General features: G+C 35.2%; 1 protein-coding gene across 3 annotated transcripts; it reads right to left on the reverse strand.

Moving 5' to 3' along the window:
* Positions 1-4,865: 4,865 nt before the first annotated feature.
* On the reverse strand, positions 4,866-20,439 carry LOC132160260 (calcium/calmodulin-dependent protein kinase type 1D-like). 3 transcript variants are annotated; one of them, XM_059570000.1, is made up of 11 exons: positions 20,341-20,439; positions 20,140-20,234; positions 19,276-19,360; positions 17,914-18,038; positions 17,660-17,750; positions 17,335-17,441; positions 15,387-15,470; positions 15,239-15,306; positions 12,692-12,778; positions 12,465-12,519; positions 4,867-7,106 (listed from the first exon to the last, which is right to left on the reverse strand). In XM_059570000.1, exons 3-11 carry the CDS (start codon positions 19,358-19,360, stop codon positions 6,042-6,044), a joined length of 1,767 nt encoding a protein of 588 aa, XP_059425983.1. In that variant the 5' UTR covers positions 20,140-20,234; positions 20,341-20,439; the 3' UTR covers positions 4,867-6,041. The 3 variants fall into 3 exon arrangements, with proteins under 3 accessions (XP_059425984.1, XP_059425983.1, XP_059425982.1); XM_059570001.1 differs by having other exon boundaries at positions 4,866-7,106; positions 15,387-15,463; positions 17,331-17,441; positions 20,140-20,421; XM_059569999.1 differs by having other exon boundaries at positions 20,140-20,421.
* Positions 20,440-21,659: the final 1,220 nt, after the last annotated feature.

Raw genomic sequence — 21,659 nt, forward strand, 5'->3', positions numbered from 1 at the left:
GATGTTAACATGCGGAATCAAAAAATATGAAAATCACTATTTTTATGTCACCATTATAGTGGTCAGTGTTTGGTTTAGTTGGGCTCTTGAGCCTTCCTTTTTTAAAGGCAGATTTGGTTTGGATGTTACAACTGAATTGTAATAAACAGACAAGAAAAAAATCAAAATGGGAATTTGATCTGAATCACCAAACTCAATTAAAGCCTAAGCAGATTTGATTGACCTCATTTGATTATAACAACCCTGTGATTGTACAGTACCTGGTAATTAAAATGATTTCTTGAAAGTTGTTCTGATAATTAAAAAAAGCTTGTTTTAGGCACACACATATACATCAAAAATGAGTGTAGGAATCTCAACAACGGTGACAAACAGCATATTCAGAAAAACCGAACAACTCAAAACATTAGAAAACAAACTACTAAATGTAACATAAAAATCAATAATAGAATAGTAAGAATAAAGGAAATTACTGAAACAATTCAGCTAATAATTTATTCATGCCGCAATGCATCATGGGAGCCATGGATGAATTTTGATAGGTGGCACCCAGAATGCACTGCAACATGCTTTTTTGATTTTCACCATTGTTGAGATTCACAGGTTGATTCTTGATGTTTGCATGTCTAACTGAGAGACTCTTTTGAAATATTTTTGAACTAAAAAAATTTAAGAAATTCCTCAGATTGTAATTAAAAATGCTGGAAATACTTTTTGAAGAATCATAGGACTGCAATATTCAGCAATGTAACTTTAACTCTGTTATTCAGAAATAACAACAGTCTTTGCTTGTCCATCAGTTTTATAACTCAGTAATAACAGCCAATTAAAAGCTGACTTTAACGGTTCAAGGGTCAAGAGCCCAACTAAAGCAAACACTGACCACTATAATGGTGACACCATTAAAATAGTGATTTTCGTCTTTATTGATTCTGGATGTTAATGCCAGGTCTTGTCAATAATGGTCAATCATCCCTCAATTAATCACTTAATTATTTCATTAACTTTAACTCTGCTTCAGTGTTAATTTAACACTCCTATTTTAACTCGTTCACATTCTTGAGTGTGGTCTCATATGTACTCCCAGCAGAGTAAATTTCACTCTGGATTTTTTGCTGTGTAAAGTGACAGATTCTCCCTCATTCACTGACCTTCTCTTCATTTCATATCTACACAACATGAAATATTTGTGAACTTGACTGCAATTGCGCAATCCCTTTTCTGACTTTTGGTCTAAAAAGAAACATTTTTAGAGACGGTATGGATCGAAGAACACACTTTACATATCATATCCTAATTCAAACAGATAAAATGAATATTCAGTCAGTGTCAGTGATGGGGGTAGATTCAGTCACTTACAATAAGATGACACTATAAAGTTTTTGACAGTGGAGATGATTTAAATACTATGACATTCTTTCTATACATAAAGCTCAGAGAATTGTCACTGGTAAAACAACTGCTAGAATAGTATAAATGAATAGTTATTCATTTAAAAAGCGTCATTTTTCGCCACACAATGATGTAGTTAAATCTAACAGCATGTATTAATTTAATATAAAAAGTGTCATCTGGTGTTCAAACTTCACCTCTGGAACAATAATATAACCTCCCAATAATAGTGCTTGTTAACTCGTCAAAAGAGCAAACATTAACTCTCTGTGATCTTCTTGTCTCTATATGGCTCGGGTTTCTCCTAAGCAAGTCGGTGGGATTTTTTCACCTGCTTATCATCCAGCAAGTGAAAGCGGTTGTCTGAGATGTACAAAATGAATGATAATATAATAAGATGTCAGAATGAGTAAATAATGACAGTTATCATTTATAGGTGAATTATCGTAAACTCATTTTTGAATTGATTAACTTTATTGAATTGAATGAAATCACTGAAATGAAATGAGCTTTCTAAAGCTGCTTTACAGCACATCGATTTCTGTTTGTATCATTGATCATTAATTTCCTGTTTATCATTCTGAAGCTGTTTTGAAACAATCTGTATAAGTATAAATAAATGTGTCTAGACTTGTCCATTTAACTGGCTATTTTTTTCATTGTTATGCAAAAACTGTTTTCATTGATAATATTCCGAAAAACATTTTTATTTATTGAGCATCAATAACTGAGCATCAAATCAGCTTGTTAGAATTATTTGTCTGAAGGATCTTGTGTCACTGAAGGCTGGAATAATGATGCTGGAAATTCAGCTTTTCCTCACAGCAATAAATTAAAAACATTTTTACATGTATTTTTGAATATATATATATAGATTCTAGAAATTTCTAAATGTAAAATATTTTTTTTCAAAACAGTTTTATCAAATGATGGTAAACAAATCTCTCACTTCTGTCCCTTTAAACCGGTCAGTCAGCACTTTTCCTTTGCCAAGATAATCCCAGACAGCAAGCAGTTTCGGCCCAGAACCAGCCCATATTACCCACGTGAAATCCATGCGGGCCAGATGTGGGCTGGTTCTGGGCCAAAACTGCTTACTGTCTGGGATCCATCCACCTCGGCATATCAGCTAGGGCTGGGCGATATATCGAACGATATGATCATGCGCATCTAATCAGTAAAGCTGCTTCCGTGATCATCGCTAAAATCTCCATCACCTGCTTATAATTGGAGTGGCATTGAATAGACAGAGCCGTAGATCGCTGACAAGCCACGCCATATCACGTTCATTATCGCAGATGAATCGCCTTCGATAATGAACGCGATATGGCGTGGCTTGTCAGCGATCTATGGCTCTGTCTATCAGAGGTGGGACTTTCAAGTCACAAGCAAGTCTTCAAGTCATATTCAAGTCCTCAAAGGGTTAAAGCTAAAGAGATAATTAAGTGACTAATTAAATGATGATTGTGCATTAGTGATGAACATCTGCTGTTAACAAATCAACATCACTGAAGTAAAGAGAAACACAAGAACTACAACTGAATTTAGCCACAGCCTTCAAATAAAAAAAAAGTAAAAGAAAAAAAAACACTATGCCACCATAATTGTGGTCAAGGTTTGCTTTAAGTAGTGTCTTGACCCTTTTACTAATTCAAACCAATTTGATTCAAAACAATTGCAATATTGTTTTTGCAACAAACATGTATGCATTGCTGAGTCGAACCTTGCAGTAACAGATGACCTTATGCTTTTTCTGCTTTTCTGCTTATAACTCATCATGAAACATCATGAAATTGTGTTTATCTTTGGATAGTAGACTGACACTCAGCTATTACTGAACTGAAGTAAAAAAAAAAATCACAATGCTTCAATGTTGAAAGACACAAAAGGAGACAATCGGTTCAGGTTTTTAGACAACCACACTTATCACACGATCCTCAACAGTGGTGACAATTTTTCATACTGCAGTGCATGACGGGATGACATGCATGAGTTTTTACTAAGGTTTTACCCAGCATGCAACATTTTGTTGATTGTCACCACTGTTGAGAGTCATATGCTGGTTCTTGATGTCTGTGTGTGTCTACAGAGTATAGTTTTTCAAATTTTGTATGCACTTAGTAGATTTAAAATTCTTTTTTTTTTTCCATAGTGTAGTTTTACTGAGTTGATTATGCCAAACTTAAATAGAGCTAATGTTAATTTGATTGTAATCTGACCACCTATCACATACAGATCAATGTCATCTCTCTGCTTTACAGCACCTCATGCAATGCTACATAAAGAGATCTAACATGTTAGTCAAGGGTCAAGAGCCCCACTAAAGCAAACACTGATCTCCATTATGGTTGCATCACTTTAACCAATAAAACATCAACATCTGATCCTCTGTAATTCTCAAGAACAGCAGGTTTTCATCATTAATGCACAATCATCACTTAATTATCTCATTAACTTCAACCCTTTGAGGACTTGTGATATGACTTGAAGACTTGCTTGTGACTTTAAAGTCCCAACTCTGGTAAAAGCTGAATGTCAGTCAACAATCCAAAGAAGACTATCTCACGATGTCCAAGTCAACATGAGTTATAAGCAGAAAAAGCATAAGGTCATCTGTTACTACAAGGTTTGATTCAGCAATGCATACATGTTTGTTGCGAAAACAATATTGAAATTGTTTTGAATCAAATTGCTTTGAATTAGTAAAAGGGTCAAGACACTACCTAAAGCAAACCCTGACCACAATTATGGTGGCATAGTGTTTTTTTTTTTTTCAGTTGAAGGCTGTGGCTAAATTCAGTTGTAGTTCTTGTGTTTCGCTTTACTTCAGTGATGTTGATTGTTAACAGCAGAAGTTCATCACTAATGTACAATCATCATTTAATTAGTCACTTAATTATCTTATTAACTTTAACCCTTTGAGGACTTGGATATGACTTGAAGACTTGCTTGTGACTTGAAAGTCCCACCTCTGCTGTCTATTAAATGCCACTCCAATTATGTGATGGCGATTTTAGCGGTGATCACGGAAGCAGCTTTACTGATTAGATGCGCATGATCATATCGTTCATATATCGCCCAGCCCTAATATCAGCCTTTTATTGTGGCCAGCCTAAGGCACAATTGTGCAATAATCATGCTGTCTAATCAGCATCTTGATATTCCACACCTGTGAGGTGGATGAATTATCTTGGCAAAGGAGAAGTGCTGACTGACACAGATTTATACAGATTTATGAACAATATTTGCGAGAAATAGTCCTTTTGTGTTCATAGAAAAAGACGTAGGTCTTTGAGTTCAGCTCATGAATAATGGGGGCAAAAACAAAAGTGATACTTTAAAAATTTTGTTTAGTGTATATTAAATCTTAAAGAGACACATACAGTGTCCAGCCCCGGACACCTGATCCTGTCAGAAAATAGCAGTTAGGTCTGGTAACAGATCAATAATCAGATACTCATACTCAGAATTTGTGCTCTGCATTTTACCCACCCAAAGTGCACACACCCGGAGCAGTGGGCAGCTAGATCCAGCACCCAGGGAGGAACTGCAGGTTCAGTGTCTTGCTCAAGGACACCTCGGTCGTGGTATTGCCAACCCAAGACTTGTACCCACAACCTTAGGAGTCAAACCTTCTAACCACTAGGCCATGACCCAAATTGTCTAAGAACCAAAACCCATTAACAGCACATATTGTCCAATACTGTATTAACACTCTTCTGTCAGCCAAGAAGTGGTCTGAGTAAAGCCAGAGAAAAGCAGAACCAGGAGACAATGTGATGATGATAAAAAAAGGAGCAGAGTTTATTGAATAATTTTAGTTGTGTACATTTCAATGCTCAGACTTCATCTGATTAACACAAATCAACAAATGTTATTATACCACAAGCCATAGCAATGGAAAATGACTGCTTCACAACATTATCCTGTGACATTAAAAAAACTTGATATGTAGACACTGTCTGATCTCTTATGAAGGCAAATGGCCCTCAAAAATCACACAATCATAAGACTAAACAACAATGGCAAAAATATATAAAAATAATAACATCAACTAAATTTGTAAATTATATAATGAATGAAATGATTATATAAAAAGTTTCAAAAGGATTATTATAGGTCATGATTAAATGGAGTAATACAATGTTTAAATGATAATACATGAAGAATAAATGAAAATAAAAAAGTAAAACAACACAAATTTATGGTTGCTGTCTAGGAGCAACACACAGTTTGTTGAGAAGAATCCTTCAATCCTTCAAAAAATATTTAGTTTCTGTGTTTATGAGAAAGTATTCTTTGGAATTTTTTCAGATTCTGGTGTAAGTCAGATCAAATATTCACCCAAAAAACACTAAAAACATAATTCTAATATATTAATATTTTAATAGTTATTAATCGAGAACAAAACCCTGAAGCTATTATCAACTGCACTATGTAATTAGTAAAAAAAAAAAAAATGGCAGTAGATATGTACAGTAGAGATCATACACACATACATAATATCCAGGCCTCATACACACCAATAGTTTGTCTCAGTACGTTTTACACATTGAAATGATTTTCTGCAAAGCCCTTTTTTTATCACCTGTCACCTGAACTCAATGAGAAATCTGCAGGATGTTGTGTAAGTCTAACTGATGCTATATTTATATCTGGTCTCTGTCACTTCTGTACATATTTCTCTCTCTCTCTCTCTTTTCTTCCAAAATCACACGTGTTTCTTTAATTTCCTCTAAAACATTGAGAAGGTTTTTGTGTTCTTTTCTTATCTCAGCAATAGCCTTGAGTACACTGGATGAGACCTTTTCTGGATCATCTGTTTTCCACTGCTTTCTCATCTGGTGAATCTCTTTGGCATCTTTCGCTATGAAGACAGCATCAACAATAACTAAGAGTCCACCCAATACACCTGATACTGCTGCTGCTGCTCGCCCGATTTTGGCAGACTGAACAGCAATTCTGATAAAATTTCCCAACACAGCAAGGCTCGATAGTCCTGTGACAAATGCTGTTGTACCTTTTCCTATCTCCCATGACAATCTCACATTATCAGAAGTTGAGGTACTGGCAAAATCACGGAACTTAAACATTTTTTCTGTTAACCTTCTCAATTCAAGTGAACATCGAATCAGCTCACTTCCATTTTCAATGGAAGGTTCCAATCGTTTAAGGATCTCATGGTATTTTTTTTGTTCAATTGAATCTGCAATGTTGGCGCCAGCACCGGTTACACCACCTGCAGCACTGACTCCAGCACCTACAAATGAAACAATCAGAGATGTTCCGAAAGTGAAAGGTGCTAATATTGCACCAACTAATGCAGTTATTCCTCCAGCTGCTCCAAACACAGCACCTGACAGACTTGCTGCTGTGGCATTATAATGTGCTGTCTCTAGTAAATCTGCAGTTTTTCCCCACTCACTAACTAAGATCTCAAATTCTTTATAATGCTTGTTGTAGGCCTCATCAAAGGCACTGGTGGACTCAGTAAGTCTTTGGTCAAGTGCTTTTGGAATTCTCTTGTTTCTCTTTACTGCATCTTCCAGGAATGGTTTTTCTAGAATCTCATCAGCTGATGGTCTGTCTTTAGGGTCACAGCTGAGCATTTGTCTGATTAATTCATGAAGTTCCAATGAGTATCTCTCTGAGATGTGAGGCAGGGTTCCATCCATGCTGTTAGCATGTGCACATAAACGCTTTATCCTATTTGACTTTGGAGGAAAATAAAGAAATAAATAAGAATCTGGTAAGCCTCAAGATCCTACTCACTGAGAAAGCAAGGTTTAATGTGTTGATATTAGCTAATACATTAGGTAATAAACAATTTATTTACAGCTTCTTTTTTTTTTTAAATCTAGCCAAGGGCATAGGTTTGCTTTTGACACTGGTGAAGACATAAACCCAAGCCCCACCCCCGCCATATTCATAATTCATAAACAGTTTTTAATTTTACATTTAACAGACAAAAATTAGACAATTTTAATGTTTATTTGTTTATTTATTTTAACCAATAACATTACAGCAGCATCAGAGCACTGGTTGTCTTAATCACTCATAACTTTATTTTTACATTAATCTAATTGCATCCGGGATTATTCTAAATGTATACTCTGCTGTTGCTATAGTAACGAACAGCACTTTCACATGCACCTGATTTACAGACAAACTGCACCCATTTCATTCTTTTTCTTTCTTTTTTTGTGGATATTTCAGCTAACAGTTTGCTTTGTACATTCAGCTGAACAACATAAAATCACATATGTGTCCCAAATTATGCTAGACTAAAGGATTGTGTATCTTTCAGCACAACCTTTGTCTTTATAGAGAGAGATAATAATAGCTAAAGACTGCACTGTCTCTTTCCTTTTGGTCCGTTTTGTCAAACTCATTGATGCAACTTTGTTAATTCCTGAAGTGAGCTTTTACATGAACTGTTGTGGACTGCTGTCTTGAACTGGGTGCTATACCTGTGAGTTGTTCTAAATGAGGCTGCGTTTCTCCGGTTTGCGACTACGTTCTTATTCCGCCAATGTATTAAATATGGGTTTGTAACGTGTTTACTTTAACTTATTATGTAATATATCAATGTTATGACGTTCCGGATGAGTCCGAAATTACAAAAATATACATATATTTAATTGTTTGATCAAATTTTTTGGTAGGGACAGTTTGGTAGGGACATGTCCCTGGCGTCCCCCCAATTCTACGCTCTTAAATTGCAACATTGGCTGAAGTTGTTGCTCATCAGTGGCGGCTCGTCGAGGGAGGCACAGCTTCCCCAGTATTTTGAGGTGAAAATGGGAGGAGGATGATTTAATGTTAATAAAAATAACAATTAATTTCAGTTCATGTCTCAGAATGTGTATTTTTGTTTGTAATTTCACAGAAGTAATACCAAAACATGTTACTGAAGTTGGAAAAGGATGCTTTTCTATCACAAATGTGCGGAATCTGCTGATGTAATTACAACCGGTAGGTGATAGAGAAGGGGAGGGGGATGCAGAGGGAGAGCTGAGCTCTCGTACCTCAGCTGGTAGAAAAATAAATCAGCTTCACCCTCACATCAGCATCACTCTCACAGTGTTCACTCTCAGCGCTGAGCAGTGTTGAGAAAAGAAACCTCGTAGTATGGAGGGATTATTGGGTCAGATTATATACTAAAAGTCTAAATCTAAAAGTCTTAAACCAAAACTAAAAATCTAAATTTGAAACTTAAAGTCCAAGTCGAAAATTAATTTGGTATTAAGGATTGGGCATTTGGTATTTAGGATTGGGCCTTTTTATATTTAGGAAAGGGCATATTGTATTTAGGATGGGGCATTTTCTATTTAGGGTTGGTCATTTGGTCATTTAGCCATTTAGGATTGGGCATTTGGGGAATTAGGATTGGGAATTTGGTATTTAGGGTTGGCCATTAATACACTGTAAAAAAAAAAAAGTTCCGTCTACTTAAAAAAATAAGGCTTATCGCAAAGGGAAAAGGGACTTATCGCAAACGCTTTTTTGAGTAAACTTAACAAACGTGGACTAAAATCCATCCAAGTTAGAATAACTTAATATCACAAGTTGTCACAACATAAATAGACATGTTAACCTAAAAAATATCAGAACAAAATATTTTTGTTTACTGAACACAAGGCCTATTATCTATAAGCATACACAATTTTAAAGTGAAAAGTGAAATTCAGCCAAGTATGGTGACTTATACTCAGAATTCATGCTCTACATTTAACCCATCCAAAGTGCACACACACCATGATCACACACCCTGAGCAGTGCTCATCATTTAAGCTGCAGCACCCGGGGAGCAGTTGGGGGTTCAGTGCCTTGCTCAAGGGCACCTAAGTCATGGTATTGCCAACCCGAGTTTCAAACCCACAGCCCTAGGGTTAGGAGTCAAACTCTCTAACCACTAGGCCACGACTTTATATCGTTCAAATAATCTAAATAAATAAAAGACCATAACACGGGTCAAATAACTTTTTTTATTATTGAAAGTTTGTGTCCAAAGCACAAGGACATACCAAGTCTTGTATATTAACTTCTTTATTCAATGCATTTTACACTGAACTCAACACATGGTACATAATGCATGTTAAATAAATCCAGTGTTAATTATACCTTCATACGTTAGCAGTCTTGTGGCATGAAGTCACATGTATTTAACATTTTTGTTTGTTTTTAAAGGAACTATTACGTGAAAATTACTATATTGTGTATTTTAACATCAACCTAATCCACTGGGCAAAGTTACGTCCAGTGGATGTCTTTTTATGTCTTTGCAGACGTTGAAAAGACGTCCACTGAGGAGACAAAATGTCTTTATGATGTCTTTTTTTAAACTGTTTTTTATTTCTTCTGTACATCCGGAATAGACGTTCACAGATCCTCCTTACAAGATTCTGTGACTTTATTTCTGTCAGACATCTAGAGAAGCTCTTATTGAGAATTAACAGAGGTTTAAATGTTGATACTTGATTCATTTGAAGTCACCATTGTGGTGGAAAGTGTTTGGTTTAGTTGGGATCTTGGTCCAGTTACTTCTTGTGTTAGCTTGTTTCTTGCTGCTGTAACTGTGTGTTATAAAACACTTATTGTGGCGGAAAGAGTTGAGATCAAGCGTACACTATACATCTTGCTTGTAATGGTGACAAATTATAGCAAAAAAAAGACGTTAATGTAGATATGATAAAGGCAGCATGTCACAAACTTGTTATGGTCTTTTATTTATTTAGACTATTTGAATGATGTAAATCGTGGTCTAGTGGTTAGAGAGTTTGAGTCCTAACCCTAGTGTTGTGGGTTCGAAACTTGGGCCGGCAATAACACGACTTAGGTGCCTTTGAGCGAGGCACCGAATCCCCAGGTGCTACAGAAATGATGAACACTGCTGCGTGCATGTATTTTGTTCTGATATGTTTTAGGTTAACATGACTATTTATGATGTGACAACTTGTGATATTAAGTTTTTATTTTAAGTTGGGTGGACTTTAGTCCCCGTTGGTTAAGTTTACTCAAAAAAGTACTTGCAATAAGTTGCCTTATTTTTTTTTTAGTTTACGCATCTTTTTTTTTTTTTTTTACAGTGTATCACCCTGGAGCCTAAGACCGGTTTCCCACTGAAGCTAAGCAGGGCTGAGCCAGCAGGGGGTGCTCACCCTGTGGTCTGTGTGGGTCCAAGCGCCCCAGTGTAGTGATGGGGACACTATACTGTCAACAAGCACCGTCTTTCGGATGAGACGTTAAACCGAGGGCCTGACTCTCTGTGGTCAGCAAAAATCCCAGGATGTCTTTTGAAAAGAGTAGAGGTGTGACCTCGTCGAGTAATGTCACTAAATCTGCCCATTGGCCTCTGACCATCATGGCCTCCTAACAATTCCCATATCTGCTGATTGGCTTCATCACTCTGTCTCCTCTCCCCCAGTAAACTGGTGTGTGGTGGGCGTTCTGGCGCAATATGGCTGCCGTCGCATCATCCAGGTAGATGCTGCACACTGGTGGTGGATGAGGAGATACCCCCTGACTATGTAAAGCACTTTGAGTGCCTAGAAAAGCGCTATATAAATGTAATGTATTATTATTATTTATATTAAATCATTTAGCCATTTAGGATTGAGGATTGGGGATTTGGGGATTTAGGATTGGGCATTTGAAGATTGAGGATTGGGCATTTGAGGATTGAGGATTGAGGAGTGTATGCAAATTAGGAGGCGTGGCCCAAATACTGGAGGCTGGGTTTGAAATGGCTGGTGCGCAGAGGCACCTTATGGACAGCAGAGGGGGCTCCCAGTGCTAAGGAGCACACTGTAATGAAACCAAATGGAGCGGCTTGAGCGAGGACTGTGTGATAACTTCAACTTAATGACTGCTTTAGTAACTGAGGTATTTCTGCTGGCAATCAATGATAGATGTTTGCAGGTATTTCTTACCTGCTGCACTGTCTGCTGCTTTCTCGTCGTCAGACCGATCGCACTCCTTTCACTGGTGACTTTGTGTTTGAGGCCACAAATGTTACAAAGCAGTCATTAAGTTGAAGTTATCACACAGTCCTCGCTCAAGCCGCTCACTCTCTCCGTTTGGTTTCATTACAGTGTGCTCATTAGCACTGAGAGCTCCCTCTGCTGTCCAAAAGGTGCCTCTGAATTTTCGAATTGGACTTTAAGTTTCAAATTTAGGTTTTTAGTTTTGGTTTAAGACTTTTAGTTTTAGACTTTTAGTTTATAATTTGACCCAATAATCCCTCCATATCATAGGGGAGGCTAGCCTTTCTTCTGGTATATTAACCATTCATCATAAAGATGTAAATTACGTGTTATTAGTTTGAACATCTCGCACTGCGCTGATAATGTAACTTATGTACTTATGATGAGTAGCGATATTGAATGTTTGATTGCCAGCAGATTTACCAAGCTCATTAAAACAGTATATATACAAATTCAAAATAAATGGAGATCATGTCTAAGCTGAATATAGGCTACAGTAGTCAGCTTAATTGAATAGAACAACAGGCTACTCTCTTTTAACACAGACTTTTAAGAAGGGATAGATGTTTGCTTTAAGTGACAGGATAGGTAGTTAAGTGAAATTATATTATCTTGCTGTATGTATGTAATTTTTTTTTTTTTACGTGTTCTAACTAAAAGCAAACAAAAAGTCATTTTAAAGTGGTTAAGTAAATAATAATAATAATAATAATAATAATAATAATCAGCAGGGATCCCCAGACCAATACAATTAGTCTGCCTCATCTATATTAAAACACACAAGCCGCCACTGGTCCTGAATCAGCTTCAGAGTTTGTCAGTCAAATGGGCCATCTGACTGACTGTTCAGCTGGCGAACGAGTGCACAAAAAAAAGAAGAAAAAACTTCTTACACTGGAATTTCTTACAAAGAAAGGAAGAAAGAAAAAGAGGTTGAAGAAAGACCACTACTTAGAATAATATTATCAGAATCAGACGACTGTATTATTCATGTCATCCTTCAACTGCTTTCAGTTGCAAAAACCAACCCATCTGTAATATTTTTGTAATTTTTCTTTTTTGAAAAGGAAAAACAAAAACACCCACCCATACATCCAGCATGCAGAGATCATGGAGTATCCATCCCAATGAACAAATGTCACTACAAAGAAATGGATTAAATAAATAAAGAAAATAAAATAAAAACAGCTGTACTATAGTTAATTGATGAAGTGAAGAACACTGTATTAGACAAATAAAATAATCTGGTAAGTTTACTTTGGTTATAATAACTTTGATAATTTACCCATAATGCAAATGAGCACTCAGTGTACCTTTTGGAATTATATTGTTTCCTCTGATAAGCTTCTGGACTGATATAGTTCATTGCACCCACAGCTGATTCTGCATATGCATCAGCTCTGAAAAAGAAAAATCAATGTACCCTATTAAAAATTATAAAAAAGAGGGATGAACCGAAATATTTTTTCCCTAACAAAAATGTCACTTTCAGTCTTCAACCAAAAAAAACAAACAACAACAAAAAAAAACAACGTAATTTAGGATTATAAACCATTACTTTAAAATAAAGAAAAATTTGATTTACAGAAAAAGCAGGGTTCATGTGACATTATCATGGTTTAATATATGTAATTATTCCTGTTGATATATTGGTGGACTCTCGCTAGAAATAGCAGTCCGGGGGCACATAGACCGGACCTAAAGGGCACTTTATGGCACTTTTCCGCTGCAGGGTATGACTCGTTTTGGCTCGGCACGGCCCAGTATGGCATGACACGGCTCGTTTTGCATTTCCACTGCAAAATTATATCTCTGTGTTTTCTGGAAAATGTATCCATAATGATACCAGACAATATTTTGCTGAGAGTCTAATTGTTCTGACAGCTGACTCCTGAATTTTTTTTTTTTTTTTTTTTTACCTTTACACAATTGTTTCTAAAAGTGTGAACCAAGCAAATGCAATCATTATCAGCAGAATTGATCTTTGCAATGCAGAGAAAACAGAAGCTGTATCTGAAGTGCCATTTAGATTTTTTTACACACTGTTTAATACAGCTCTGTGGGACATTGAATACTTTAACCTGCAGTTACAAATTAATACGAAAGTGAAAGTGAAGTGACATTCAGCCAAGTATGGTGACCCATACTCAGAATTTGTGCTCTGCATTTAACCCATCCGAAGTGCGCACACACACAGAGCAGTGAACACACACACACACTGTGAACACACACCCAGAGCAGTGGGCAGCCATTTATGCTGCGGCGCCCGGGGAGCAGTTGGGGGTTCGATGCCTTGCTCAAGGGCACCTAAGTCGTGGTATTGAAGGTGGAGAGAGAACTGTACATGCACTCCCCCCACCCACAATTCCTGCCGGCCCGGGACTCGAACTCACAACCTTTCGATTGGGAGTCCGACTCTCTAACCATTAGGCCACGACTTCCCACATAATAAAAAAAAAATATAAAAAAAAAGGTACCTTAAAGGCAGGGTAGCTAATACATTTATAAACAACTTTCTTCCAAATTTGTTTAAACTTTCTATATATATATCAATGCATAATTAAAATGTAAGTACTCTGATAAAAAGAGTATAAAAATCGAGTGACTCTAGACCGTTTAATCTGTATTAAACACAGCTCATTATTTCCATTCGGGACGAAACATAGGATTGGCTTAGGCGACTGTCACTCTCTCGCAACCATGGCAACCACCCTTTTGCTACACATGACCTGCCCACTTGCGCGTGCACGTTTGATTTGAGGAATTCAACAGGCACGGATCCTAGGAATACCAAAACAATGGCAGAGAAACAGCAAGCAAAATTCACAGTACCGGCCTATGCAGTTAGTGAAGGCAAACCAGGCAAAAAAAGGAAGACAGTAACAGTACAAGAAAAGGCAATGAACAAAAAGTCTTTGGATAAACAAAGAAATAAAACGTGAGTATCGGCGTGGCTTTCCAGCGATGGCGAGAACTGAGGGAACTCAAGGGGCTGAAAAGTGACTCCTTGATGGCTTTATTTCTGCTGGACAGGTAAATCTTTCTTTTTGTATTTTGATCATACATATTTTTTTGTTTATTTTTTCATGAAGCATGTGTCATTAGCACACGTAGCTGTGTAATATAGCTAACATAACATTACTTAGTGAGCCGTAGTAGAGGCTTTGGAAGGAGCCCAGAAGGGAGGGGGTGGAGTGAATGGAAATAATGAGCTTTCTTTAAAACAGTCGTGAGAGGTCTACAGACACTCGATTTTTATACTTTCTTTTTCAGAGTACTTACATTTTAATTATGTATTGATATATAAATAAAGTTAAAACAAATTTGGAAAAAAAGCGGGGGCTGGTTGCTGAAGCCACGCCCACCTAGCTTGATGGCAGTTCAGCAGCGGCAATCCACCTGTCACTCAAGTGGCCACTCCCTTAATTATGCAGAACCTTAAGGCTTAATATAATTTAAACAAATGAGTTATAAAAAAATTCAACCCCCTCACAGTTATCATGAAGGTCAAAATTAGCTTATGTAAAGTTGTGCATTTTAACATGGGGAGTCTATGTGACTGACTCCCTTTTGCAGCCAGCCTCAAGCGACCAGTGGATGAATAACAGTTTAAGTCATTTCCTTGTTGGCTTCATGAGAGGGAGCGGGAGGTTGCCGCTCAGCCGTACCGAGCCATTACCCCCCCCCCACCTCACCCCATGCCCGCCACTGCTGACCTGTGTTTATGCAGAGAAATAGAGAAACTGTGTTATGTTTTAGAAATATGAGAGGCTTTTGTTCCTCTCACTCTTCCTCGATTGTTGGCTTTTGGCAAGAATATTTCATTTGGATACATCATTAGATCTCATTACTGTTTTTACCTTTCCAAAATTTTTGAGCATCCAAAATCTCCTAGATTGATGTAGCCATCTTCAGTCAGAAAAACATTCTACAATAAATGCAGAGAACTCGTAAGTCATACGGTACATGTGGTGATAATTTGATTTGTTGAGATTTGTCAATATCTACCTCAGGTCTTATGTCTCTGTGAAGCACATTGATTTTATGAATATACTGCAGGGCCAGACAAATCTGAACAAACCAGTCTAGAATCTACAAACAAAAGATACACAAGAAAGCAGTGAGTTCATTTATGATATATGGCTTTGAAACAATGTCAAGTTGACTATTTACTAAATTAACACCAAAACATAGACAAGTTGTGAAGAGATAAATAAAATAAGTTCCGTCCCTGTATGCACCTTGAGTCTCAAGGAGGAACCAATAGTGAATATTTTTCCACACTCTGTGAAATAATCTTACCTTTTTTTTAATATATGCAGAAGTATATATGTGCATTATTGTTTTTTTTATTTTATTTAATTTTTCTAGGGCAGCGAGGTGAATCATATTTTAATCGTGATCATTATTTCTGGTTCTCTTGATTATTAAGCATAATAGTAATAGAGTGAAATGTGCCCACTTTTTTAATCCAAAGGTTTCATTTTAATTTGGAAATTTTGTAATCTCGAATCGGTAATGTTTTGTTGCAGTTTCCAGATCTCAAGAGTTAAATCCCTAAACAGAGCTTTTCTCTGGAATCAATGCATGAAATGATAATAATAATATAATATTAATAATGATAATAATAATAATAATAATAATAATAATAATAACGATAACGATAACAATAACGATAATGATAATGATAATGATAATGATAATAATAATAATAATAAAATAAATAAATAAATAAACAAATAAATAGTTAAAAATGTGACAATATTCTTAATTAATATTAACGATTATATTTTTTAAGCAAAATCATTTTAATGAATCATTTAACTATTATTGTGCCACACTAATTTTCCCTCAGTCTTGACTTTTGGGGGGAAAAATATTAACCTGAGGACACACTTTTCTAACTAATATATTCGCTCACTGCATAGAAAGCTTTACTATTAGTAGAAAATATGTATAACATGTAGATTAAAATGTAGGTTCATTGAAATGAATATATGCACAGTACAGACCAAAAGTTTGGAAACATTACTATTTTTAATGTTTTTGAAAGAAGTTTCTTCTGCTCATCAAGCCTGCATTTATTTGATCAAAAATACAGAAAAAAAATGAAATATTGTGATATATTATTACAATTTAAAATAATTGTTTTTAAATTTATAATACTTTAAATTATCATTTATTTCAGTGATGCAAAGCTGAATTTTTAGGATCAGTATCACATGATCCTTTAGAAATTATTCTAATATGATGAATCATTATCAAAGTTGGAAACGGTTCTGCTGCTTAATATTTTTTCAGAACATGTGATACTTTTTTAGGATACTTTGATGAATAAAAAAAAAAGAAGCTATGTTTTTAAAATATAAATATTTTGTAATAACAATATACACTACTGGTCAGTAATTTGGGGTCAGTAATTGTTTTTTTCTTTCTTTTTTTAAAATAAAATCAATACTTTTATTCAGCAAGGATGTGTTAAATTGGTAAAAAGTGATAGTAAAGAAAATATATTATTAGAATATATATTATTAGAAATTTTATTTTTTATTTTGAATAAATGCAGTTCTTTTTAACCTTTTATTCATCAAATATATTAGACAGCAGAACTGTTTCAACACTCATAATAAATCAGAATATTAGAATGATTTCTAAATGATCATGTGATAGACTGGATGTCACATGTGACACTGAAGGCTGGAGTAATGATGCTGAAAATTCAGCTTTGCATCACAGAAATAAATTGTTTTTTTTTAAAGTATTTTCAAATAGAAAACTATTATTTTAAGTTGTAATAATATTTCACAATATTACATTTTTTTCTGTATTTTTGATCAAGTAAATGCAGGCTGGATGAGCAGAAGAAACTTCTTTCAAAAACATTAAAAATAGTAATGTTTCCAAACTTTTGGCCTGTACTGTATGTTGGTCTAAAATGTCTACACAAGACACCCACCTGTTGTTCTTCAAAAAACCCTTTCTCTTTCTGTGTTTCCATTTTCTTTTTAAGATCTCCTCCTGCACAATACTCCATCACAATATAATAGAGTCCAAATTGAGTATCTAAAAAACAAGAAAAAAAAGAAAAAGAAAGAAAAACAAAACAAAACAAACACTATACTAGTCAGAGAAGACTCTACCTAATATTACATATATTTATAAGGGTAAAAGGTTTATTTCACAGCTGACAACTACAGATATTGTGTTTGGTTCATTTTATTCACTTTGGAAAAAGGAACATTCCTTTGGTCTAAAATTTAACCTGTTAACTTTGAACACACCTTCAAATGAATCCACATAAGAAACGATATATCCATGAATCATTTTTTTCAAGATCTTGATTTCCTTTTTGACTGTGTCCAGCTCCTTCCTCTGAGGGGAACAATTGTATTTTTTTGGTTATTATAGCAAAAAAAAAAGGCATATTTAATAGCATTATTTAATAGCAAACAAAAGATGTGATTCACATGGTCAATAAACATTAATTATTTAATTAAGTAAATCATTGATGATGTAAATGCTTAATTGTACTTACATCTCTTGAATTCATCTGTTTGACCACAAAATGATTTCCCTCTCCCTTATCCACCAGAAACACATTTCCTGTTGCCCCTCGTCCAAGTTCTTCTTTAAAGGTGTATCCATGTTTTTGTAACACCTCTATAATTAAACTTTGGAGTCATTTCTACAAAATACTACTACTTTAATACTAATACAAAATAGTAACTACACTACCATGTTGATAATAAATAAATAAAACACTTTTAAACATTTGTATATGTAAATGTAAATTGTTCCTGACTACTAGTTGTTGTAGTTCATTAATTTTTTTTTTTCTCCAAGAGACTTACAAATGAGAAACATCACAATCAATTTGTCATATTCATAGTATATAATGCTAGTCTTTAATAAAAAGCTAGACTGGAAAACAAGCTAAACAGAAGCAAGAGGAAGATTGTGTGTGTGTGTGTGTGTGTGTGTGTACACTTGTAGAAGACACTAGAATGTAGAGTGATACTTCTAGAGTTTATTGCATGATTTCTGTATACTTCATGTTATGGACTACCCATCCATCCATGGTGTTTCCCTGCTTTACATGATGAAGATGGATGGATGGAGTTAATTTCTGTGACTTGACAGTGATCAGGAAATAACTGTTGTAGAACTGAAATGATCATCTGTGCCTGCATTTGTCATCTCTCTTTGTATTTACACATTAACTGTTAAAGTGCACTACTGCAGTTGTGCTGATTAGCACACTAAAGCTTAGCTTCCATGACAAAATTAATCATGATACAAAAACTGTGCTGTGAACAAAGACAATGAACCATGTATTTCAAATAAGCTGTTCTTGCAAGCTGCATATAAGCAAACACACTTTTATAAGTGTTATATGATTCATGAGCAAAATGACTATTAAGTCATCTAAGAGTAAAAAACAAAAATAAATTAACATTCAGAACTGACTAAAATATAAAACAAGAAAACAGAATTCTAAAGGAAACTAACTTCTTTCTGTCAACTTCTCCACCGTCCCAATTTCCAGCCACTATCATGTTAGAGGATGTATGTTGCTAAAATACATCTAAAACTAAATGAAAAATATAATTGTATTTTAATGACATAACTTTCTTTAAAAATAAGGATGTTGATTTTTTTTACATGAAGACACTAAACACTCTTTGCTGCATTGTTTAAATGTAACAGTTTGAAAGTTTATAAATGTTTAAACAGCTGTTTATTCATTTATTTATTTGGCAAAATAATTGAAAATGTTATATTGTTATTATTACTATATTATTTGCGACATCATATTGTGATTTCAGCGGGTAATTTGCTGCATTATGCTGCTTATTCAAAACTGATGTTCCTCAAATTTGTCACAAAATTTACTCACCACTGAAGAAAGGAGGCTGTTCAATGCTCCCATCTGAGGAAGCGCTGTCACCACTGTCTCCAGAAAGTTTGTGGTAGGCATGCATCTTTAAGAAAAAGTTGTGCTGCTTTTAAACAGTGAAAGAGAAAGTGACTTGACATACAGCCAAGTATGGTGACCAATACTCAGAATTTGTGCTCTGCATTGATGATAGCGTCCATCAAATTCACATAAAATACTGTTTATTGACCCCCTTTATGGTTCAGCAATTAATACAATTAAACACATCTTAGGGTTGTGTATTTTGGTTCCTTAGGTAATTACTGACCAGAACCTGAACCAGAACCTTTTTTTCAATGCTTTAGTGGTATTGTGATAATCTTTGTGCTGTATGTTCTTTCGCCAATTTGATATGCAGTTTTTATATGCTATACTTTGCCCAACCAGTTTTATTTAGGACCATACATTTAAACATTTCTGACCTAATTAATTAAAAGTAAACACAAAACACAGCATCTGTTTAGAATGCAAGTTTTCTTTCTTTGTTTTTCTTTTGTTAAAGCATTTTTTTAAAAAAGCATTGGAGCGTGTATTGTCCATGTTTCACCACAAAGATGGCAAAAAAATAAAATATATAAATAATACTAATAAAAAATAAAATAAATAATAATAATAATAATATACATTTGTTTAGTTAATTGTTTGGTTAACTAATTTTGTTTAATTGATACAATTAAAGCACTTTTTTTGTTAAAATTTTCACCTCACATCTACTTTCAGTTTAGTTTGAAGTGTGTCACTGCATTTGCAGATCAATAATTTATTGCAAATTGTACATTAGTGCCCAAAACCAGAAACACTTTAACACCATTACACGGGACTAACCTTGTTGCAGTCCGGATTGAAGCTATCGGGTGTTATGTCTCTATGAGGCGATGAGAAAATCGTACCTCCAAACGCTGAGAAAGAGAAACCCTGAGCTTTACAATTCGACGACAAAACTAAATTTCCCTTAAAATATAATGAACCAACCGATCTAGATTAGTTTTAAATCATTTAAGTTAGACAAATAAAACATTACCGAACCTTAAGCCGTTTGAAGTTATCTAAAATGTAGTTAAAACAACTTCAATGTATAAGTGTTTTGCTCCTCCTTCTTCCTGTTCTCTTCTCTTATCTTCTCTTTCTCCTCCTTACTTTATGTCCCACCCTAAAACAGGCTGAACAGTTAATGAAGCAGAACAAAATAGCCATGGAAATGTTTATATATTAATATTGACTTTATATAAATAGTGTAGTATTAGGGCTTGACAGAGATACACTCAAGTTTACAACCAAATTTAGTAGATCAATGTAAATTTATGATTAATTTTTAGTAAATTTTACTGACAGCTGTCCAGAAAAAAGTAAAGAAAAAAAGTACTTGTTTCCTTTGACCAGGCAGAGAGATAGAAAACATACACAAATGTCAGCACAGAAAAGACATTTTGCCTTAAGCAAAAAAAAAAAAAAATATATATATATATATAAATATATATATATATTTATATAGATTTTTTTCACAGATTGTGTAAAGTTAAAACTGTAATTTATAAAATTTATAAAGAATAAACTTTTTATGCCATCTCTCACTTGTAAAAGTTAAGCTGTAATAAAGCAAAAAATATATATAGACTTACATTTAAGTACATTTTTATCTTTTTTATTGGGTATAATAGCAGATCACGTGCAGTTGCACATTCAGTTTTTCGCTGATGAGCCGAGACGGTGTGCCCCAGCCGTACAGCGGTGGTACAGTAATTGTGGCGACGGAACGTAACATCTCCATTCCCTCCTTCAGGGAACGAAGGTTACATACGTAACCGAGACATTCCCTTTTAATTGGTCACGTTCAACATTATGTCAATTACTGTCGAATTGGAATCCGTATGGAAAACGCCACTATTGCTGACCCCCTCCAGTGCCCTGCAAAAGCCAGCAAAAGGGCTGACCTTAGGCATACACACGCAACCTGGTCTCACAGGATTCCGTGAAATGTCCATGGGCCCTTAACTCAAAATCCGTGAAGCTTTCACGGAATTGCCCCAAATTCCATGAAGCGGCCACGGATATATCTCCAACGCAAGTCAATGACACTGACCTTCTGTGGTCCACACACGGATACCCATTTCAATGACGGAGTACAGAACTCGCTCAACGGACGTGCTTTCTCATTTGGAAACGCAACATTTGGAGTTTTTGTTTCTTTTCCAACATCAAATGCCATAATGACGTTAACCTGACAGTTATTGTAGTTATTGCATTGTCCTGTCATCATAAAAATTCTGTTTGTTTCACCACTGTTTGTTTCACCAAAGTCCCGTGATGGCACCACGGACCTCAACAACCTTACCTCACTCACTGGA

The sequence above is a fragment of the Carassius carassius genome, chromosome 16 (assembly GCF_963082965.1).
Source record: "Carassius carassius chromosome 16, fCarCar2.1, whole genome shotgun sequence".
Lineage (NCBI taxonomy): Eukaryota > Metazoa > Chordata > Actinopteri > Cypriniformes > Cyprinidae > Carassius > Carassius carassius.